Source organism: Pistacia vera, unplaced genomic scaffold, assembly GCF_008641045.1.
Source record: "Pistacia vera cultivar Batoury unplaced genomic scaffold, PisVer_v2 Contig940, whole genome shotgun sequence".
In the NCBI taxonomy this organism is placed as follows: Eukaryota; Viridiplantae; Streptophyta; class Magnoliopsida; order Sapindales; family Anacardiaceae; genus Pistacia; species Pistacia vera.
Window position 1 is genome coordinate 612938 of NW_022196824.1, and position 22558 is coordinate 635495.

Consider the following 22558-nt stretch of genomic DNA (forward strand, 5'->3'; position numbering starts at 1 on the left):
ACTTGGCTTTTTGTTGTCTTTGTTTGATTAATAGGACCCTTCTTCACCATACACAATTAACAGGTGTGAAGAAATGAAGTAACCAACCCAATGACCCTTTTTTTTCTCTAATCATTAGTCACCAAACCACGTGATAGAGGAAATAAAAGGGTTTCTTCTGTAATCCTAAAGTCGTCTTCTTGAATGATTATTTTTTATCTTTACATTTACTTCAAACCAGTAGAAGATTCAGTTTATTCTTTTTTCCACACTCACCCACTGTTTTTGACATCATCATAATCATAACCTCCACCCTTCTTAATCATAATGTTTACTTCAATAATTTCATAATTATCCCCAATCTTAATCTTATTACAATAATTTGATTATCTTCTTCTTCTTCCCCATTATTAAGACATGTTATTTTCACAACCAAACCCTTTTCTCTTTCTTCTCATCTCCCTCATCCAACAAACACTCAAACCACTCCATTTATTTTATATTCAAAAGCCTGTCATTTTTGTTTTTTTTTTTTTAGGAATATATGATATGACGATATTTGCCCCCACAGTGATTGTCATTAATGTGGCCATTAATACGAGGATGGGAGACAACAAAAGAGTAGCTATGTTGCTATAAATGATGAGCGAATACCATATTGATATTTATTGTAATGTTCAGACCTAAAATTCAAACAAGCAAGTCCAGATCAAGATATCAAAATTAAATGGTTCAAAAATTTCAGCCGTTGAATTTTGTACCAAGAGATTTATTACTTCATGTGGATCATGTGAACATTTATTCCCGCACAAATCTTAGTAAGTTAGATTTATGAACCCAACACTCCAATCCTGGACGGCGCGGCGGAAAATTGCATCCTTTTCTGGTTAGATTAAGGAGTAAACCACTTTTTCCCACTATTTGATTTTACATTTTTCCATCCACATACTTTTAAAATATCGTTTTAATACTTAAATTTTATATTCAGTATCGAATTGCTGCATTGTTGTAACCCTGCGTTATCACCGTTCTCTTTCTCGATCATCACTCACTAAAACCTCTTAAATCATACTCCTATCGACCCTTCCAATTGTTGACAATTAAATTTTGATTAATCTTAATCACAAAAAACGAAAAACCAACATTCCACCACAAAAAAAACTCATCGGCCCTCCTCTTTAAAAACCTCAATAGTTGGAACAAAGTATGTTCTTTATTCGCCGTCAGAATATAAATTTAAGTAGTAAAATAATATTTTAAAAATTTACAAATAAAAAAATGTCATTAAACCATTATTTGAGCGGGAAGAAATCTATTTAACTCTTAGGTTAAGCCCTTAATTATTTGATTCAGCAACATTTTCTGGAACTTCACCAACCTAATCTGGACCAACGGATAGACCCTTTCCTTCTCGTGCCCAGTTGACGTCTTTGATCAACATATTTTTGGACCACTTGATTTTTGGACCTGTTACATTGGATTCTTAAATATGTTTTACTTAGCCCTTAGACAATTCCTTGTTTTATTTTATAAAAGAGTGAGGAATCTTTGATAACCTATGTTTGGTAAATATATAATCCTTAAAAATTAAATATAATAGGTAAATTATAATCTATAATCTCACTGTTGACGTTTTTTATTACCAAATGTAGCGGGTACTGGTAGTGTAAGATATATCAAGGAAGGAGACAATTCAGGGCATGTCAGGAAGGCAAAATATAATTAAAAAATTTGGCATGATTTACGCGAAAGCCAAACACCAGTTGGCAAGCAATGTGTTTATTGGTCATGGATGATGATGTGTCTATTTTATTTTTCTATATAAGTTAAGCTAAAAATAAAATATCATGCTGTTTCTTTTAATCTTTTTTTTTTTTTTTTTCCCATCTTCTTGACGTCTGTTAGAGAGAGTGGTTGAGATTCTCGTCTGATTCAAACAAGGATAAAAAGAAATTTTTTGTAAAGCAATAATCATATGATCCCTTTTTTGAAAATTTTCAGGCTTTCATTTGTCACCTTCCCAGTAGTTTTCTGATTCCAAAACCATTTTCTCTCTTCTTTTTTATATTAAATACACACAAAACCCAGACCACTTACTTTACCCATTAAAACAATTGTCTAGTTTCTTTAGGGTTTTTATGGATCTGTTCTGAACTAGTTTCTGACTGGGTTTGTTAAGAGATAACAAGAATGTCTGAGAAAATGGCAGCCGAGAAGCCTAGCACTAGCTCTGCATCTGCCTCTGCCTCGGTCCCTAATTCTAAAGGCCAAGCATGGTAAAACTACTACCCAGTTTCTCTTCTCTCTTTTCATCTACTTTTATTCTGAACTAACTTCATTGACGATTTTCTTTAAGGTTTTGTACTATTGGTTTGCCAAGCGACATTGTGATCGAAGTCGCCGATATGACTTTTCATCTTCACAAAGTCAGTTCTCTCCCTTTCTCGCGCTTTACTGTTTTTTACCCTTTAATTTCTCTCTACTAACAACCGTCTTTTCTTTGATGTGTTTAGTTTCCTCTAATGTCCAAGAGTCGAAAGCTTCACCAAATGATAACCGAACAAGAAACAAATCTTACAACCAATATAGTACGAGAAGAGGAAACCCAAACTGAAATCGAAGAAGAAGAAGAAGAAGCAGAAGAAATTACTTGCAACATCAGTTTACCTGACTTCCCGGGAGGATCAGAAACCTTCGAGATGGTGGCCAAGTTCTGTTATGGCGTTAAAATGGAGCTCTCCTCTTCTACTGTAGCGCCTCTCCGATGCGCTGGAGAGTATCTCGAAATGACTGACGAATACGCGGAAGATAACCTCATATCTAAGACAGAGAGGTATTTCTCTCAAGCCGTTTTCAAGAGCTTAAAGGAGTCAATTAAGGCCTTGAAATCCTGCGAAAAGGTCATCTCATTAGCCGAGAGTTTAAACATTATCCAGAGGTGTATAGACTCAATAGTTTCAAGAGCTTCATCTGCAGATCCTGCTCTGTTTGGCTGGCCGGTTACTGAAGACGGAGGAACTTCAAATCAAGGTTTATGGAACGGAATCGAAACCGGTCTACGTAGAAAAGGCGCTAAAAACTCAGAATTTCACTCCTGGTTCGAAGATCTCTCGCTCTTGAGCTTGTCTTTGTTTAAGCGCTTAATCTATGCAATGAAAGAGGGAGATCTGAGTCAGGAAATTATTGAAAGCTGCTTGATGCATTACGCTAAAAAGTACATTCCAGGCTTATCAAGGGCAAGCAGAAAACCAAGCTCATCGTCAACAATACCTTCAGAGAACGAACAGAGAGAGCTATTAGAGACTGTAATTGCTAATCTTCCTTTAGAGAAGAGCGCCTCCGCAACGTCAACAACCGCAACGAGGTTTTTATTCGGTTTACTTAGGGCTGCTAATATACTAAACGCATCAGAATCATGTCGTTCTGCTTTAGAGAAAAAAATCGGATCTCAACTCGATCAAGCTACACTTGATGATCTGCTAATCCCTAGCTATTCCTATCTAAATGAAACTTTGTATGACGTTAATTGTGTTGAAAGAATTTTGGGTTACTACTTGGAAGGATTGCAAATTCAACAACATCAGGACGATACAGCAAGATCTCCGCCGTTAATGCTCGTCGGCAAATTGATTGACGGTTATCTCTCGGAGATCGCATCTGATACTAATCTTAAACCGGACAAATTCTACAATCTAGCAATCTCTCTTCCCGATCAAGCTAGACTATTCGACGATGGTCTTTATAGAGCTGTAGATGTTTATCTTAAGGTAAAAGTTGCAATAGGATCGTCAATTTTTTTTATTTTTATAAATTAATTATGTATCTGAAGCTCTGCTTTTTATTTTGTAGGCGCATCCGTGGTTACCGGAGGCGGAGCGTGAAAAGATTTGCGGAATAATGGACTGCCAAAAGCTCACGCTGGAAGCGTGCACACACGCGGCACAAAATGAGCGTTTACCTCTACGGGCGGTGGTTCAGGTATTGTTTTTTGAGCAGTTACAGTTACGCCACGCCATTGCGGGCACTCTATTGGCGGCAGAGACGGTGCCGCAGGAATTGGGGAGAGCGTCGGGAATAAGGCAAGAGGGAGAGGGAGAGGGAGAGGGAGAGGGAGAAGCAGAGGAAGTTGTTGGTGGAGAGGTGAGTGGAAGTGGCACGTGGAGGGCAGCAGTAAGGGAGAATCAAGTGTTACGGTTGGATATGGATAGCATGAGGACGCGGGTGCATCAGCTAGAGAGGGAGTGTTCGACGATGAAGAAGGTGATTGACAAGATTGACAAGAAAGGGCCGGTTGGGGGTTGGAGAGAGTCAGTGAGTAAAAAGTTTGGGTGTAAGTTCAAGACGCAGGTATGTGATTCGCACGAACAAACGGTGGTGGACAACAGAAGGGGACGGCAACACCATTGACAGCAGTAGACCTTCATTTAACATGTAATTGCAATTTTATATCTTGGTTATTTGGGCTGGTGGTGTGTAATCCCTACAACTTTAATTGCCAACTAAAGTTGTATTTTACACGAAATAAAATTGGATGTTAGTCAGAAAGTGGAAATCTTCCCACCAATAATTTATAGAGTCTTTCTCTAAAGTTTGAGCCCACTGCCAAATGTTGTGGCAGACAGGGAGGAACAGACAGCAGTGGTGGCGGGACTTTTTAATACTGTAGACTTAAGAACAAATTAGAAGCATCACATGATTATTGCTGCCATTGTGGTTTTCAGGATTATTTCTTGTGATGAAAATGACAAGAAATATCCCTTTGTGTTTTTATTCACAAAACAAATCAAGTGAATTTTCATATTTAGACATGCAGTTTACATAACACAGAAACTAGGTCACTCCATAAACATAAAAGTCCACTTATATAGCAAATAAGAATCATGGAATGAAACAATAAAACAAGACAGGACAGGATTATTACACTGAATATGCTTTAGTCCAACTGTCCAAGTGATGAAAATCCAGGAATCCTTTCAACATAACCCCCGAATTTCTAGAATCTTTCTTACTTTCATTCTTGACATACCATTTACAGTGAAATGGAGTTAATTTCGTTACCTTAAATAATATATGATTTTGAATTATATTTGTCTAGCATCATATCAAAATCAAGACTGTCAATTTTAGTAACTCGAATCAATATAATACATTATTTATCCTATCTTCTGTTTTATCTTATATCCTCACAAATCCATATCCATTAACCTAAATTTTTTTATTTTTTAAAAACGTAATTTCTCTATATGAATTTTGGATACTATTGTAAACTGTCCCACATTTCTTTTACACGCATAGAATATTTTAAAAAAAATTAGTGACGTGTCATCTAATTCGAAATTATCATATCTATTATTATATCAATAAAATTATTATAGAATAACTCATTCTCAACATGATGAAATTTAATATTTAATTGATATAAGTAGCATTATTCTTTCATGTTAATTAGTATGAGAATAATCAATCAAACGCTTAGAGATTGTCAAATCAGATTCAAGTTAACGACCGACACTTTTAAAGCTAAAATTTATCTGGCTTTGTGATGATCAATTCGTTATGCTTATAAAGTTCTCTAGCTTTAGTTATACTCAACTTTTGGTGACTGTCAAAAGTATGATCTTGATTATAATAGATGAAGAAATTTATGGGTTCGCGATGGAGAATTGAGGTTGAGCTTGGTTATTGAAAAGAGAAATTTTATGTATTATGAACCATATGATTATCTATTTGTATGTAAAATTTTAATATTATTGTTAAGAATCAAAATTTAGGATGCTGTTTATTTAGGCTCCGTTTGGTTCACATTTTTACGTTTTTGGAAAAAGTTTTTTGAAAAAAAAAAAAGAATTGGACGGGTATTACGATGTAGGATTTACAAATTATAAAACACCCCCTATGTTTTTTTTTTAACAAAACACCGCTATAATAAAACATTAAAAGTTAACAAAAACATCTCCAATCCACCCATCAAATATGGACAGCTAGCCACCACAGCCGGAGGGTGGCCGGAGTTGCCATATTGGCGCATGACCGGTTGGATCTTGTCGAACGTACGTCGATATGGCCTTTTCCGGCCAGATCCACGATGGATCTAGCCATTGACGGTCAAATCTGATCGCATTTGCTCATCAATGATGGCCAAAGATACAGCCGTTGTTGATGGTCAACAATGACCATATGTTAGCCGTCGTTGACGTCTGGTTATGGCCAAAGATCTGGCCGTCAATGGCTAGATCTTTGGCCTTAGATTTGGCATTTTTCAGCCAGATCCATCGTGGATCTGGTCAGAAAAGGCTAGATCGGCGCACTACAGGCAAGATCCAGCCAGTAGTGTGCCATCCTACCAGATTCCGGCCAACTTTCGACAGTGGTGGTCGGAATCTGGTATAATGTGGGTTTAGGAGTGTTTTTACAATTTCAAAAAAAAATATTTAGGGGTATTTAATTAAATTAATAAAAAAATTGAATAATATTAGATAATATTGTGAGTTTTTGGGCATTTTACTGTTTAACTTTTTTGGGAATACTAATAATAGTATTCTCAAAAACCAACCAAGCGGAGCCTTAGCTATTCAGAGTAATATTTTTGGAATATTATTGTTAGATAGAGTTTAATGGTTATTATGAGGTAGTTGGATGGTTATTACGAGGTAGAATTTAAAAATTTAAAATAATATTTTGATAATAAAAAAATAAGTATATATTTTAATTTAAAATACGAATAAAATATTTAAACCAACTTAAATTTAAACTAAAGAGTAGAATATTGATTGTCAGCATTTGCTTGTTATTTTGTCTTTAACGTCATGGCTCAGTGGTTAATTAGTTGATATTGATAGGTTTGTCCGCGTATAATGAAGTGGGAGCCGTGATTTCTGTTTTGGTATGGGAACTGGGCCTCAATGATTGATCGTTTGGGCCTAAACTTCAACAGTTCAACCACACTGACACCGTGACACACAACGCCAACCAAGGCAAACGCAGCGTCTGAGACGGAGTATTAAAGCTTAAGTTTAGCCAGTTAACTTCATTCATTCTCCACGTGTCCATCACGGACGTCAAGATCAATCCACGTGCAACGACTGCCTTAAGAAGAAACAGTTGGGATCCGAAACTTCGCTCCAATCTTTAACATTCACTCAAGTGAAACGATCTCAAACCACGGGGCTCCTCACAGTAACTCATTCATAAAAATAATAATTTCACATCATCCCGTTGGCTGGTATCGGATATAGATCCAATAAAGTGCAGCTAAAAGATTTATCTAGTAGATTTATCTAGTTATTACTGATAACCCTTTTGCCTTTGGTGTCACTCGTCTGTCGGTTTTTGTGTCTTCACCTCTCAATTCTCAATTATTTCCTTATAGATATACACTGCTTTTTTCTGGGTTGGATTATATTTCAGATCTGAGAGAAAAAAATGGGGAGGATGGATTATCTGGGAATGAAAACTGACAATCAGGTTACTGCTGAGGTGATTAACTCTGATATCAATGAGCTTAAGCTTGCTGCAAAGAAGCTTATTAACCACGCAACTAAACTCGGTGGTCTTGGCTTTGGAACCTCTTTTCTCAAATGGGTTGCCTCCTTTGCCGCTATGTGAGTATTCTTTGCTTGTGTCAACAGTGGTTGTTGTTGTTTTGTGACTGAAATGTTTGATACATTGTGGGAGGTCCGCTTATGATTAGAGCTATCCTTATCGTAACTGGTTGTTTTGAAGGATTAGCATATGATGTTTAGCTTTCTTTAGATCCCTCATCTTCCTGTCAAAGTCAAAATTTAAAGAAGTAAATAAATGCCATTTGTTTATCTACCTTTCCTACGGTCCTTGGTAAGTCAAATCTTTTTAAATTTTGCTCTCCTCTCTGTTTGTCTGGCTCTACATCTCGTAACTTTACCTTTTTTTTTATGTTTATTAATTCAATCATCAGAAGTTTGATTAGAGATTATTGGATCATTTTATTTAAGGCTGGCCCCGATAAAAAACTATTAATTTATTGGTTAATATTTTATTCATTTTCATTTTTCACTTTCAATTGGTTCATTTTTCACTTTCAATTGGTTTCTTTGGTGTTAAAATCTAATATTATATTTATGTCTCTATAGCCATGTTTTTTCATGAAAATTTTCTACAGCATAGATATGAATGAAAATTGAAGTAAATTCTACCAATCCTGACAAAAATAACGGCTGGGGAAAGAGATATTTTGTCAGTGTTATGATCGATCACATGACAGAAATTGCAACAATGTTTAGGATCCAAGCTAACAGTGTTGAATATGTCTGTGGGTGGTCTTCTAGCATATGAACAGTTTTGGGGTGAAATCTTTGTAAAACTTTGAGACCTCAAATCATGATTATATCTTTGTAAAATGATCACAATTGAATTTTTCATTGTAGTTAAACTAATTTCTAACTATAAACGCTTATATTACATATATTCTTCAGGTTGGACTCTTTAAGTCTAGTACCCCACACATACTGGTGAATCAATCTGGGATACTGAGGTCATGTACATTGTAAAACTTGTTGCCATGACACTTCATCTAGAATTTCTCCATTGATTAGAAAGGATTTGATTCATCCTGTCAAAATTTTTGCTTCTTGTAGAGGAAAATATTTCATTTCATGCTTGTTGGATAATGTTTTTGTTAAAATGTAACTTGATATAGTCATCCCATGTTCAGCCATGGAAAGGAAAAATCTTTCTTTGATCTTCTTATTTTCTTCCTCTATCTGCAATCCCAAGATGGAATAAGAAGGAAAGACAAACAGAATGAGTTTTCACTGGCCTTTATGAAGTGTACTTTTGTTGAATTTTATTAAGACTATGCTAACATTTCTTCTTAGTTTGTGATTTTCCTTGATTATACTTATTCTTTGATCCAAAAATCTGGGTCTAACACCATTTCATTTAGAATTCCTTTGGTTGCTATTCCATGTTGTTGATGTATTTGAGCTCTGTATTTTTCATAAAATATAATGTTCTGTTTAACTGATTGGCATATTTTATAATTAATAACTCTCTCTCTTAAATGTTACTGCAGTTATTTGTTGATATTGGATCGAACAAACTGGAGAACAAACATGCTGACTGCACTATTGATACCATATATATTCTTTAGTCTTCCATCAGTACTGTTCAACTTTTTTAGGTGATAGTCTCTGGTCTCACTGCAGTTTTGTTTATCAAATTCATATCTTAATTTGTCATTATCTTCTTCAGAACATAACTTTTTTTATTTTTAATCGATCTCTTAGAGGAGAGGTTGGAAGATGGATTGCTTTCATTGCAGTTGTACTAAGACTTTTCTTCCCGAGGCATTTCCCAGGTTTGCTCAACTCACTGCACTTTCTGCCCTTATTTTTCTTCTTTTCTTTTTGCAGCAATTTTATCTCTGTTAGCTTTCTTCCATTACTTATTCTCGCCTATCTAATCTTCAAAGTTATAGCATGTTAACTTTCTTGCATAGCCTGAGTTTTCCATATCACTTAATTTTCATAATCACTGTTGTGATTCCCTATCTCAAGGCTGATTTTTTTTTTACTCAATTTGTACATTTGAAGCTTGGTCTTTTATTCTTGGTAATTTGCAATCACTATTGCAAAAAGAATTTCTTGCATAGCCTGAGTTTTCCATATCACTTAATTTTTATAACCATTGTTATGATTCCCTATACTGTCAACTGTGCTATTTGAAATAAATTTATTGATACTTATTTAAGTGATATATTCCAGATGGAACGTATGTTTGGTTGTCTCATCAATGATAACATCTTGTTTTCCCATCTAGCCATCTTCGATAAACAATGCTAGTTTCGTTATTTACACACTACTTTCAAATCTATGACGTTCATGTTTGGTTGTCTCATCAATGATAACATCTTGTTTTCCCATCTAGCCATCTTCGATAAACAATGCTAGTTTCATTATTTACACACTACTTTCAAATCTATGACGTTCGAAAGACTGTTGCAAGAATCCTGAATGCATAAGCAACCAATAATCCTAAATACTTGCAGGGGTGTGTGCCTCTGATTACAGTGTGATTATGCATTGGTTAATCTAGTGATCTTATCGATTGGTGATTGTTACTCTACAGATTGGCTGGAGATGCCTGGATCATTGATTCTTCTTCTGGTTGTGGCACCGAGTTTCTTTGCAGAAACGTTGAAGGACAGCTGGGTTGGTGTTGTAATATGTCTTATTATTGGCTGTTACCTATTGCAAGAGCACATTCGAGCATCCGGCGGATTCAGAAATTCCTTCACTCAAACCAACGGAATATCAAACACTGTTGGCATTATCCTTCTGTTGGTGTACCCTGTGTGGGCACTGGTAGTCCACTTTATTTAGGTTCTCTTAACAGTCTATATAGAGTGTTGAAATGTCTTTGCTCCACAACTTGAACAAAACATATTATTTACATAAGAGTGTTGAAATGTTTTTTTCTTTTTTTTTTTTAATAATTATTTCTGAAAAAAGAGTATTTATCAAATTAGAAAATATTGATATGAAGTCTTGGTAATGTTTTTCACAAGGATGGAGCTCCTGTTACTTTATAATTGTTAATTTAATCACTACTCATATTCATCCATCTTCTACATAATTTTTTCAATTATAAATTTTTTATTAATATTTTCTTTTTTCAAAAACCATTTTGTAACCTAATAAAAGAGAAAAAAAAATTAAAGAAAGGTTATTAAAGAGATTTATCCGATTGTTAACTTCAAGATCTTAGAGATTAGTTGAGGTAAGTATAAATTGGATCGGATATCTTCTGTCATCAAACTAAAAAAATTAAAAAGAAATTAAAGAAAGGCCTAGGCCCACTCAAACTTGGGAATCCAAAAAAATTAAAAAGCAATTAAAGAAAGGCCTAGGCCCACTCAAACTTGGGAATATTAGATGGTATAGTCGTAAATTAAAGACATAGTGTGGGTAATATACAGATCAAAAACCCTAAACCTAAAACTCAACTCAACGGCCTTTTGGCCTATAAAAGCCAATAACTTCATCAGTAGCGGCACTGGTTCGGCTCTCACCTACATATACTTTTCACTTTTCAGGTATCTAATGGGGCTTTGTTTCGCAGAGTCTTAATTTTTGTTTTCCTTAATCTTTTTTTTCAATTTTTAGTTTCGTTCATCAATGATGATGAGAACATAATGATATAATGATGAAGGAGAAAAGTTTCTCGGTGATGAGCAAAAATGATGACGAGTCCGATTTTTTCCATTCTCTAAATCGTGACGACAAATCGAGGCATTTGTCTGAGAGAACTTCATGCCCTCATCATTATTTTTCCTCTTAAAAGTTTTATTTTTTTTACGAAACATAAATAAATCTGTTAATTTGGGTGGTTCATGATTTATGTGGGCATGATGATGATTTGTTTAGCGTCTGATTTTTATATGCTGAATCAATTACCTCCTACTCATTCTGAATGCCTGCTAAATTGTTATCTTTTAGCCAAAAAAATTATTTTTGCTTAATCTAAATTCTAGCCTTGTGAAGTATTGTACTGGTTGAGAGTGAAGGGTGTCTTGAGTTTGGTCCAGCCATTACTTTGATCAGTTTTGATTAGCTATTAAAACAGTATCATTCCGAAGGTTACATTAAATAAACTAAATTGTGATTGGACATAGAACTTGTATTGAAAGAAAATTAATTTTGAGAGATAGTGAAATAATAAGCAAATCTGCATCTTCATTTACCATAGGAGCAGGAGCAGCCAGTAAGAATGAAAATTATACTTTGGAACTCTTATTTTGGGTTTCTTTTAAAATGACGAACAAGAAGTTGAGCCATCACAAAAGAGAAGAAGGGTGCAGCGATGATGAGAAATTTTTTTTTCTCAGTAATGTATAGAGGAGTTTCCAAACTTCGGTGATTGTATTTCAAGCACTTTTGAGCTGCCCTTTCTGTGTGGTTCTGGGATTTGGATTGGTTTTTTAGATCCCACGAAAGCTTGAATAAAAGTCTAGTTAAAGGAGATGGAATAAAGAAAAGGGTTGTTCTCATTCATCAATAAGTCACCCACAAGTTTGAAAAGTATTAGAAACCCCCTTCAATCCATTCGATTAGTAAAAGATGAAATAATTCCTACAAAATGGCAAGTTTATAATTATATGTCCATTTAGAATATCTAATCAAATATGCACTCAAATAACTCATCAAATCATCAATCAAAAACAAGGGGAAAAAAAGGGAAATTCCTTTTGGTTGTAAAGGCTAGATGATAATAAAAGTTTGCAATGCTGCTTTTGTAGATATAAGATTTTAAGTGTTTTTAGTACCTTTTGAAAATAAGATATTATCATAAAACTATCCTTAAAGTTCACGTTTTAATCAAAGATATCCTTTATAGTTTTGAAAGCATATCAATCTCGTGGTAATTTTGTAACATTCTATCGTACTTACCTGTAACTTTGTCAAGTTTTATCGTACATACCGTTCACAATTTTAAAACCATATCGTTGATATCCTTTTGTCCTAACTCTATTTTTTTATCTTTTATTTTAATTTTTAATTCTCTTTTGTAAATTTAAAAAATTTATTCAATTTGACACTTGTGGAATAACATATTAAAAAGTAATATAATACTTTACCCATTTAATTATAATGTCAATTTGATGGATTAAGGACAAAGGTGTTAGTATTATGCTTTTAAAAATGTAAAGAGTATTCTTGATAAAAATTGGCAAAGTTATTCTTCACCTGATAAAAATGCAAACTTGAAGGATGGTATATGATAGTATCTTTTTATACAGGATCAGTGTGAAAAGTAAATCATTAATTCAGAAAAAAATTGAATATCAAAAGTGGTCTAGTAGCTCAGTGGGTTACAGCGTGGTGTTATAACGCCAAGGTCGCAGGTTCCAGACCTGAGCCATTTATATGTATATATATAAAAGATTTTAATAACTCTCTTGAACAATTTTTCCTTTTTTTTTTGTTTGAAAATTCTTTTACAACACAGATAATAGATTTCTATAAAATCTCAAAATTTAAGATAGGTTTACCAATGGATATGTTGAGTGGAAAATGGAACATGAACCACTACCGAACTTAATTGTAAAAGAGCAAAATGAGATTCTATGAATTTTTAAGTTTGAATCTTTCTAAACACTAATAGAGATGACTATCGAGACTCTTATTTAACTAACCGTTCCAAAGAAACTGGCCGTGATAAAAAAAGAAAAAGAAAAAAGAGAAGACAATAATTTAGTAGAAAAGCATGTGAACCACATATTAAAATTGATATGGGTGACACTGATTTATGGAGGAAAGAATTCCAATACAGGACCTGAACCAGCTAGTTTCTTTCTTCTCACCACATCATCTATAGATTAAGAGAGTATCTTTATCCCAAATGTCAATTTTCCACGTGGCAGACCATGAAAGCAGAATATTAGCTTCAATCATCCAATAGGAAGAAGCCTTATCCTATCTCTTATCTTAGTTACACCAAAGCCACCAAAAGCAGTCACTCCCTCCACATACAAAACGACCCCTCTTTCTAAAACTTACTTTGTTTCTTTGGATAGAAAGAAGTGATAGAGAGAAAGATGGCAGCCTCATTACAAGCCGCGGCTACACTCATGCAACCCACCAAGGTGGGTGTGGCTCCTGCTCGCAGCAGTGTCCAGTTGAGGTCTTCTCAGAGCGTTTCAAAGGCTTTTGGTGTGGACGCAGCTGGTGCTAGGCTCACTTGCTCGTTGCAAACTGACTTAAAGGACTTAGCACAGAAATGTCTTGATGCTACCAAGATCGCTGGCTTTGCCCTCGCCACTTCTGCTCTTGTCGTTTCGGTCTGTTTGCTACCTCTTACTCACTTATCCTTTTGCTTTTTTCAACTGAATTATTTCTCCTTTTTTGCTATATATGTTTGTTTAGGACAGAGGATTAGTTTACTTTACATACTGTTACCAAAACATTCAATAATCTAAATCCAAAGGTGTCGATGCTGCAATGCACCCCGTCATTGTTTCCTGTAAATTTAGTGACAAAGGTAGTACTGCTGAGAGCCAATAAACGTTGTTTCATGGACTTTAGCCTGCAACAGAACACATTATAATGTTAATTTGTTTTAATGGAAATCATTTTGGTAAACCATGCAGATTGAGATAGGTTTTAATACACTGTCCAGTGATTGCTGTATGGTGATTAACATCAGACCTTTTGGAACAATATTTACTTATTTCCTCAGGGAGCAAGTGCGGAAGGTGTTCCAAAGAGGCTGACCTTTGATGAAATCCAGAGCAAAACATACATGGAAGTAAAGGGAACAGGAACTGCTAACCAATGCCCAACAATTGAAGGTGGTGTCGACTCATTTGCCTTCAAGCCAGGCAAATACCAAGCCAAGAAGTTCTGTTTTGAGCCCACTTCATTCACTGTTAAGGCTGAAGGTGTGAACAAGAATTCCCCACCAGAATTCCAAAACACCAAGCTCATGACCCGTCTTACCTACACTCTTGACGAGATCGAAGGACCTTTTGAAGTATCTCCTGATGGCACAGTTAAATTTGTCGAGAAGGATGGTATTGACTATGCTGCCGTGACAGTTCAGCTACCTGGTGGCGAGCGTGTACCCTTTCTTTTCACCATCAAACAGCTGGTGGCATCAGGCAAACCTGAAAAGTTTGGAGGAGAATTTCTTGTGCCATCCTACCGTGGATCATCTTTCTTGGACCCTAAGGGCAGGGGTGGTTCAACCGGTTATGACAATGCTATTGCATTGCCTGCTGGAGGCAGAGGAGATGAGGAAGAGCTCCAGAAGGAGAACATCAAGAACACTGCATCTTCAAGCGGGAAAATCACCCTAAGTGTAACCAACAGCAAGCCTGAGACTGGAGAGGTTATTGGAGTTTTTGAGAGCATTCAGCCATCTGATACTGATTTGGGGGCAAAGGTTCCAAAGGATGTGAAGATCCAAGGAATCTGGTATGCTCAGCTTGAGTCATAGAGCTTTTCTTGTATGAATGTACCCTTTCCTTGTTCAGATTTTGAAATATGTTGAAGTTGTTGCTAAACTTTTCTGTGACCCAATCGAGAAGCACTGCGAATATCATCTTGTTTGTATATTATCATGACTTTTTTATAATAATGTTGTAAAATTTCAGCTCAAGCTTTCATTCTTAGATAATAGTGGATCTGGGTGTTCTGATCTGAGCCCTGAACCCAACACAAGTTTAAATTTCCTGATTTCTATAACCTATCAAAATTAGTCAATATATTATTTGCGGGCGTGAACCAGGAAACCAGTGTTGGTATATCACGGCTTCCTCACCACAGAAAGATTCTAACTTTTCTTAAAGTTAATGTCCACTCATTGATTAAGCCCCTATTCATCCCATAAAGCGTCACAATTACAGTGTTTTAATAACAGTGTGAAACCTAGCAAAGTGGCCAGGTCTTGGGTTGATCGATGGTCAAACTGGTGTCTAAACGTTTGAAATATAATAAAAATACTCTTAAAAATTATTATAAGTTTTTATATCTTTAAAATCTTGCGAAAACACCTCAAACATCATTGTCGGCGTCGACAGACCAAGACAAATAGAGCTTGTTTATGACAATAAAAACACTCTCCTCAACCTCCTTATCAAAGCCCATATCACCCCTCCTCCTATTGCCTCGCCAATCGGCAACAATAGTGGGCTATTGTTGCCAATTTTGTTTTGCGATTTTCGGTTAGTTCACTCACCGAAAATCACCTCTGTTGCCACCGTTGCACTCATCGACTCTTCCTCTTCAAAAGGCCCAACATTCCAACCTTCAATTGTTCGTCTATCACTGTCCCAATTTTTAAGATTTTCGATGAGTAGGAAAATTGCTAACTTGACCCAGTGAAGGCCCGAGTCCCGATTGAACCAGCAAGGCCGAGGTGGGTCGAGTTTTAAAACAATGCAGAATCATCTTCGACAATTGTTCTTAGTTCCTATCTCTGGCTTCACTCATACCCTGGTGTATTGAACATACAAATGTTTGCAATTGTGTTATAGAAAAATCGTTGCAAAAAAATAGATTTAGCTCTGGATGTCATGAAATGAAAAGGCCTAATCATTGGCAAGTTGTTCCTGATCATATCTTGAATTTTGTTGTAAACAGTCATTTGTAAAAGACATCTATTAGTGGATTCTGGTACCCAAATTGGCCAGTCTTGACTCGTTTATTTATGAATAATACTATATTTACCGACTCAAATACTGATTTTTATATACCGACTCACTACCCAATAACCCAAATCTGAAAATTTAACTCAAGTCGGTATGTAAAATCTGTGGCTGAGTCGGTAAGCCTAGCATCACTGTTTATTTATTTAGGTAATGCCCAAGTGTGTTTTCGGAACAGGGATGCCATTCCCATTCTCTAGCACAAACATACACACGTCTAAACGCGAATGTTTCGATTCATACAAACCAATATATTTTATAGCTCATTATTGGTCCAGAGCTTCTTAATTAATTCCAAGTTGTTAATATTTAAAGATAAGCTCCTGAAAATTGAAATGATGATTTCAACTATTAATTCCAATTCTTTAGTGGTCGTTGTTCCATTAATTAATGTACACCATTGGAAGTGATTACAACTTTAATATAACATACCTCATTACCTTAAATTTTATTTTATTAAAATTTTAGAAAGATCTGTTTTCAGTTGTATTTATCTCTCCACCAAAAGAGACACCTCCGGATTCATGTATTTGTCTATTTTATGTGGCTCAAATTTGGCCTATTTTCACTCCAAATGGCAGATACATGTTAATCAAAATTGAGTGTATCCTTCATTATTGAGGTATTAGACTTTGAAAGTTATGATGTCAATAAACCAAATTAAATACACAAATTCCAGAACCTTGGAATTATCAGCCAGATAAGAGTTCCAATGATTACCTTTACTAGCAACTGAAGGGGGATTCAAATTCAAGACCTCTTGAGTAATATACTCAAAAGTCTTTATCAAATCACTCAATCATCTAAAGATAGTTAAATTAATATAATTTACTAGTGAAAGATATCAAATTTTGGTCACATAAAAAATTTAAAAGAAAAAAAAAAAAAACCTTTTATTTAAGCAAGTCTTTATTTCTTGTTTTACACTCTTATGAAGTCAAATGTATTAGTTGTAAATCAAGAAAGACATTATTCAAATGTATTTTGTTTTGAAATTTGTAATTAAAACAGTTGTATAGGATGTCTCGTGAGAACTGGGTAAGAAATTAATAATGAGGTGGCGGCCAAGACAAAGTCCAAAAAAAATTGAGAAACTGTCACCATTGATCAACACGTCTACTGTCTATATACATTTTCTTTTCTTTTTTTTCCCTTCTTTCTTTAACCTCTTATCAATCATAAAAAGTACTTGTTTGTATAATCCTTCTTGGTCTTGCTCCACGTTGCTCTAACCAACTTAAATTTTAGGCTGATGGTGGTTACCTCAATTTAAGTTTTGATATGAACATCTGACACGGGCTTACCATGGAGGAAGAAGTGCCAGGAGCAATGGGCACCAGCGCCAGTCTGGCTTTGCGATTGGGTCAGATCATTTTCTCCTCTGCATCGCTTCTTTTTATGAGTTTTCGTGTTGAGTTCTACAGCTTCACTTCTTACTGGTAATTTTCTTCCCATTCTATTTCTTTATTACTTCATTTCAGATTCATGATTAACTCTTCATCATCGTTATGAATTAAAATAAGTCAATTATTTACACAATTAACTAATCATGAATGAAATCTGAGGTCAACTGCTCCATTTCTGGGAAAATAGAAAAAGAGAAACTAGAAAAGAATCAAGTCCAAAGTATTCGGAATTCTAGGATGTTATGCACATGAGTTTCAGCTATTCTTGCGGGGGTTTTCGTCCGCTGTATCGGACACTGTAACCAGTTTTCCATTACAGAATTGAGTACGGAGCAGCATGTGATAATTCAGCGATAAACATAATTGCCCAGAAAGCTTCTTTTGATGTTTTATTTGGAATTGAAATACCCCCTCCTGAAGTTTTAATTTTTTCAATTGTAATTTTGTGTTATTGATTATGAAATTTTGCAGTTTCTTGGTCACAATCATGGGTTTAGTGATTCCATGGAGTATGGCACTGGCACTAGTAGATGCCTATTCTATCTTCCTAAAATCTTTACCTCGTCGACAAAGAATTATGTTGATAATCATCATAGGGGATTGGGTATGTTAGTTTTCGTGTTTTGTTTCATATTTTCTTGATGTTCTTTTCCATTACTTGATAAAAGAAATGCGTTCCATTCAATTACAGGTTTTGTCATTTCTATCGTTAGCAGCAGCGTGTTCAACAGCCAGTGTCACAAATCTCTTGGTTGAAGCTGGTGAGCAGTATTGGCCCCTTAATTTGTGCAGAAGATATCAACTGTCTGCGGCCACCGCTTTCTTCTCTTGGTTTCTATCATTTGGTTCTAGTCTCTTCAATCTCTGGCTCCTCCCTTCTTTGTAGCAGTTACCACACTATATAGAATTGACAGAGGCAACTCTTGACCCAAGTCATTGGTTGCAGGGAAAAACAAAACATTGGAAATGTATATCTACAACTAATCTTGAATGTAAAAACTTGTTATGATCGTTGTCTGTTTTTCTCAAGAATGGAAATAGGAAAGAAGAAGAAAAATTGGTGAGTATTGACCCACACCGCACTAGCGTTTACCACCAAACAGCAATTGTCATACAACAATACAAAAAGAAGGGAATATTCGAAATAGTGCATTTTTTTATATGTGGGTGTAGATTGTGGACACAAATTGAGGTCCAAGGAATGTGTCGGCAACCTAGATAACCCGAATGGGTTGCTGGATGATAAAAGGTTAAATAAGTAATGAATTCAACTAATTTTGGGTTTGCCTATGCTCGTTTAAACACAAAAATATGTAGATTTTAATCGTAGTTTAACTAGAGGTGGGAAATAGGCCCGAACCCAAAAAGCCCAGCCCAAAACTGATCCTATAAGGACTGATCCTAGGACTAGATTAGGCCCAAGGGAGGAGGGCTCGGGCCCAGGGTTGGTCCCTCCTCCAAGGCCTGAGCCCAGGGCCGGTCCCTCCTCTAGGCCCGGGCCCAAACTCTTTCCCCAATTTCTTTTAACCCCTATAAAATATCCAAAACCCCCCATTTAATAGGGAAGTAACAATAAATGTAGGGATTAAAAAAAAATTTATAAAAAATTGTCCAGGCCCAAGGATCAGTCCCAAGACCAGTTCGGGCCCTGAGAAATCTCATGGGCCCAGGCCCAAGAACGACTTGGCCTAGGCCTTTCCCACCTCTAAGTTTAACAATAGTTATGAGTTATGGTTTTTTCCTACCCGTATAATGACTTAATGACACTTTCTCACTCATAGATTTTTAAAATATCACTTTTCCATTTAAAAAAAATCACTTTTTGATTCAACAATGAACGGAGAGCAAACTTGGTCTATTTTTTTTGAGGCTTTTGAAGAGGGGAGGCCGGTGAGTCTTTTAGTGGTGAAAGATTAGATTTTGATGGTCGTGATTGGTCAAATTTGACTTAAGAATGGTGGCTGCGAAAACCCTAATCACTTAATTGTCGATGATTGACAGGATCGGTGGAAGTAAGGTTTAAGAGGTTTTTGATAAGTGATGATCGAGAAAGAGAATGGTAGTAGTATGAAGTCTCAACGATGTTGGAATCGACCGACAATTGGAGGGGTTGGTGGGAAAGTATCTTTAAATGTATTTTTTTGGATGGGAAAGTTGTATTTTAAAAATCTAGAGATGAAAAAGTATTATCGAACTGGTGAAAAAAAATCTTTTGCTCTAGTTATATATAAGAGTAATACTACACATACATTATTTTCATACAATATTTTCTATACAACATTATGTGGCAAGATATGATTAGCTAATTTAAAGTTAAAATTAAACTTTTACCCAATCATATCTTATCATATAATATTGTATAAGAAATGTTGTATGAAAATGATCGTATGTGTATTACCATATAATATTGTATGAGAAATGTTGTATGGAAATAATCGTATGTGTAGTATTATTCTATATATAATATCCGAACCGAACCTATATTAGTATATAATGACAGTGCGAGAGCATCAAAACCTTTCGGTGCAGTTCATTCTACAGCGTGCCCACATTTGATCCGAGGCATAAAAGGGCTGGCCAGCGTAGCTTAAGATTCAAAATTCGGTTCCATGGTTTTACCTCTCAGAAGTTTGACTGTTGGTTCCCGCTTTAAACACGTCCTCTGCTGTTTTCATTATCTACACAAATTCAAATCTCCAACTCACGAAACCCTTCATTTTCACTTGGAGAAATGTACATCAATGAACCAAATCAAACAAATTCATGCCCAAATCATCATTCAAGGCCTCACCAATGAAAACCTCACACTTGGGAAGCTAATCTCCTTTTGTGCTATAAGCAACAACGGAAATCTTGAATACGCCCAGCTCGTATTCGACCAAATAACTGAACCCAATAAATTTATGTACAATAGCTTGATAAGGGGCTACTCAATTAGTGACAACCCAATAAAAGCCATTTTATTGTACCGTGAAATGATAAATAGGTGTCTTTCTCCCAATGAGTTTACTCTTCCATTTGTTCTAAAAGCGTGTGCTAGTGAATCAGCGTATTGTGTTGCTGCGGTTGTTCACGGTCATGGTGTTAAACTAGGAATTGGATCTCAAGTTTATGTGCAAAATGCACTTATTAATGTTTATGTTGTTTGTGGATTAATTTTATGCGCCAGGAAAGTGTTTGATGAAATTTCCGAGAGGACTTTGGTCTCGTGGAATTCGATGATTGGTGGATATTCTAAAATGGGTTGCTGCAGAGAAGGCTTTTTGTTGTTCAAGGAGATGAGAGATTTGGGTTTGGAACTTGATGAGATTACCTTAGTTAGTTTGCTTTCTATTTGCTCACAAAGTTGTGATCTAGATTTGGGGAGGTATGTACATCTTTATATGGTGGTTACTGAGGTTGAGATTGATATAATTGTAAGAAATGCGCTTTTAGATATGTATGCTAAGTGTGGGGATTTGCATTCAGCTCAAACAGTTTTTGAGCGGATGTCCTATAAAAATGTGGTTTCTTGGACTTCCATGGTTTCTGCATACGCTAAACATCAGCTCGTTGACTCTGCCAGGGAAATTTTTGACCGGATGCCTGAGAAGAATGTGGTTTCGTGGAATTCAATGATTTCATGTTATGTTCGAGAAGGTCATTGCAAGGATGCTCTTAATCTCTTCCATGAGATGTCCGATTTGGGAGTAGTGCCTGATGAAACTACCCTAGTTTGTGTTCTTTCAGCCTGTAGTCAGATTGGTGATTTGGTCATGGGAAAGAAAGTTCACAATTACATTTGCAACAATGATATGAGACCTAGTGTTACTCTATGTAATGCCCTTATTGACATGTATGCAAAATGTGGTTTTGTAGGAAGAGCTTTTGACATCTTTAATGAGATGCCTGAAAAGAATATAGTTTCTTGGAATGTAATTATTGGAGCTCTAGCATTGCATGGTTATGGATTAAAAGGGGTTAATCTCTTTGAAGAGATGCTAGGTGGTAGGATCTGGCGACCTGATGAGATCACCTTCATGGGATTACTTTCTGCTTGTAGTCACAGTGGGCTTGTAGACATTGGCAAATATTACTTTGACAGAATGAAATCTGTTTATGGCGTGTCACCTGAAATTGAGCATTACGCTTGTATGGTTGATCTACTAGGGCGAGGTGGTCTCTTAGAAGAAGCAGTTAGGCTAATAGGACGAATGCCTGTAAAGCCTGATGTTGTCGTTTGGGGTGCTTTGCTTGGTGCTTGTAGGACCCATGGCAATATAGAGATTGGGAAGCTAGTTCTAAAGCAGCTTCTGGAATTAGAACCAAATAGTTCAGGACTTTATGTACTTATAGCAAACTTATTCTGTGAATCACAAAGATGGGAAGATGTGAAGAATATTAGGAAACTAATGAATGACTGTGGGATCATGAAGTGTAAAGCAATTAGTTTCATTGAAATTAAGGGATGTGTTTATGAGTTTATGGTTGATGACAAGAGACATGAAAAGTCTAGTAGTATATATTCCATGCTTGATCAATTGATGGATCATTTGAAGTCTATTGGCTATTCATGCAACTATTTTGCTGCATCTTTGGATGCAGTGGAAATATAGACCCAGGTCAAATGTAGATTATTTTGTATGCTTTAAGTATTATCTTCACCCTTTGTTATACTAATTTTTTGTTTCTAGAAAGGAAATATTTCAGAATTTCATTAGGAAACCAAAAATACCTTTTCTCATGAGAACGGTATATTGATTTACCATGGATTGCTCATTCATATTCTTTTTTTTTTTTTTTTTTTTTTTTTTGATAACTAGAGTGTTCGAGCCAGCTTGTACGTTCACCTGGTAACTGGGTTTTCCGAGCCAGCATGCGCACACCTCAACTAATTACTTTTTTCTAGTAATCGGGGTGTCTAAGCTTGTTTGCTCGCACTTCAATTAATCTTCGGGGTCTATTGAACATCTTATAAGCTTAAAGAACCATGTAAGCCACAATGTTATTG

At 35.7% G+C, this 22558-nt stretch overlaps 5 protein-coding genes and 2 non-coding genes across 7 annotated transcripts; all 7 read left to right on the plus strand.

The window, feature by feature from the left end:
- Positions 1–1899: 1899 nt before the first annotated feature.
- LOC116120681 (BTB/POZ domain-containing protein At5g66560) lies at positions 1900–4673 on the plus strand. Its single transcript, XM_031406654.1, has 4 exons — positions 1900–2255; positions 2336–2405; positions 2493–3746; positions 3829–4673. The coding sequence occupies exons 1-4, from the start codon at positions 2170–2172 to the stop codon at positions 4384–4386; spliced, it is 1968 nt and encodes a 655-aa protein (XP_031262514.1). The 5' UTR covers positions 1900–2169; the 3' UTR covers positions 4387–4673.
- A 2460-nt stretch (positions 4674–7133) lies between these two features.
- On the plus strand, positions 7134–10439 carry LOC116120644 (cold-regulated 413 plasma membrane protein 2-like). The gene is made up of 4 exons (XM_031406607.1): positions 7134–7580; positions 9029–9136; positions 9243–9313; positions 10084–10439. The coding sequence occupies exons 1-4, from the start codon at positions 7402–7404 to the stop codon at positions 10335–10337; spliced, it is 612 nt and encodes a 203-aa protein (XP_031262467.1). The 5' UTR covers positions 7134–7401; the 3' UTR covers positions 10338–10439.
- Positions 10440–11176: 737 nt separating this feature from the next.
- Positions 11177–11263, plus strand: LOC116120691. Its single transcript, XR_004126592.1, has one exon. It is a non-coding gene; the product is annotated as a small nucleolar RNA SNOR75 (small nucleolar RNA).
- Positions 11264–11357: 94 nt separating this feature from the next.
- LOC116120688 lies at positions 11358–11427 on the plus strand. The gene has a single exon (XR_004126589.1). It is a non-coding gene; the product is annotated as a small nucleolar RNA Z105 (small nucleolar RNA).
- A 2050-nt stretch (positions 11428–13477) lies between these two features.
- Positions 13478–15114, plus strand: LOC116120685 (oxygen-evolving enhancer protein 1, chloroplastic). Its single transcript, XM_031406657.1, has 2 exons — positions 13478–13795; positions 14194–15114. The coding sequence occupies exons 1-2, from the start codon at positions 13553–13555 to the stop codon at positions 14950–14952; spliced, it is 1002 nt and encodes a 333-aa protein (XP_031262517.1). The 5' UTR covers positions 13478–13552; the 3' UTR covers positions 14953–15114.
- A 2165-nt stretch (positions 15115–17279) lies between these two features.
- Positions 17280–18708, plus strand: LOC116120664 (CASP-like protein ARALYDRAFT_485429). Its single transcript, XM_031406638.1, has 3 exons — positions 17280–17601; positions 18040–18172; positions 18260–18708. Exons 1-3 carry the CDS (start codon positions 17468–17470, stop codon positions 18452–18454), a joined length of 462 nt encoding a protein of 153 aa, XP_031262498.1. The 5' UTR covers positions 17280–17467; the 3' UTR covers positions 18455–18708.
- Positions 18709–20177: 1469 nt separating this feature from the next.
- Positions 20178–22163, plus strand: LOC116120679 (pentatricopeptide repeat-containing protein At2g22410, mitochondrial-like). The gene has a single exon (XM_031406652.1). It carries the CDS (start codon positions 20178–20180, stop codon positions 22161–22163), a length of 1986 nt encoding a protein of 661 aa, XP_031262512.1.
- Positions 22164–22558: the final 395 nt, after the last annotated feature.

Bases quoted from the DNA above. Each gene is read 5' to 3' on its own strand.
- LOC116120681 (XM_031406654.1), top strand. From the start codon at position 2,170: ATGTCTGAGAAAATGGCAGCCGAGAAGCCTAGCACTAGCTCTGCATCT. The intron at 2,256-2,335 runs GTAAAACTACTA...ATTTTCTTTAAG, and splicing joins AATTCTAAAGGCCAAGCATG to GTTTTGTACTATTGGTTTGC. The intron at 2,406-2,492 runs GTCAGTTCTCTC...TGATGTGTTTAG, and splicing joins TGACTTTTCATCTTCACAAA to TTTCCTCTAATGTCCAAGAG.
- LOC116120644 (XM_031406607.1), top strand. From the start codon at position 7,402: ATGGGGAGGATGGATTATCTGGGAATGAAAACTGACAATCAGGTTACT. The intron at 7,581-9,028 runs GTGAGTATTCTT...ATGTTACTGCAG, and splicing joins GTTGCCTCCTTTGCCGCTAT to TTATTTGTTGATATTGGATC. The intron at 9,137-9,242 runs GTGATAGTCTCT...TCGATCTCTTAG, and splicing joins GTACTGTTCAACTTTTTTAG to AGGAGAGGTTGGAAGATGGA.
- LOC116120685 (XM_031406657.1), top strand. From the start codon at position 13,553: ATGGCAGCCTCATTACAAGCCGCGGCTACACTCATGCAACCCACCAAG. The intron at 13,796-14,193 runs GTCTGTTTGCTA...TTATTTCCTCAG, and splicing joins CTTCTGCTCTTGTCGTTTCG to GGAGCAAGTGCGGAAGGTGT.
- LOC116120664 (XM_031406638.1), top strand. From the start codon at position 17,468: ATGGAGGAAGAAGTGCCAGGAGCAATGGGCACCAGCGCCAGTCTGGCT. The intron at 17,602-18,039 runs GTAATTTTCTTC...GAAATTTTGCAG, and splicing joins TACAGCTTCACTTCTTACTG to TTTCTTGGTCACAATCATGG. The intron at 18,173-18,259 runs GTATGTTAGTTT...ATTCAATTACAG, and splicing joins TAATCATCATAGGGGATTGG to GTTTTGTCATTTCTATCGTT.
- LOC116120679 (XM_031406652.1), top strand. From the start codon at position 20,178: ATGGTTTTACCTCTCAGAAGTTTGACTGTTGGTTCCCGCTTTAAACAC.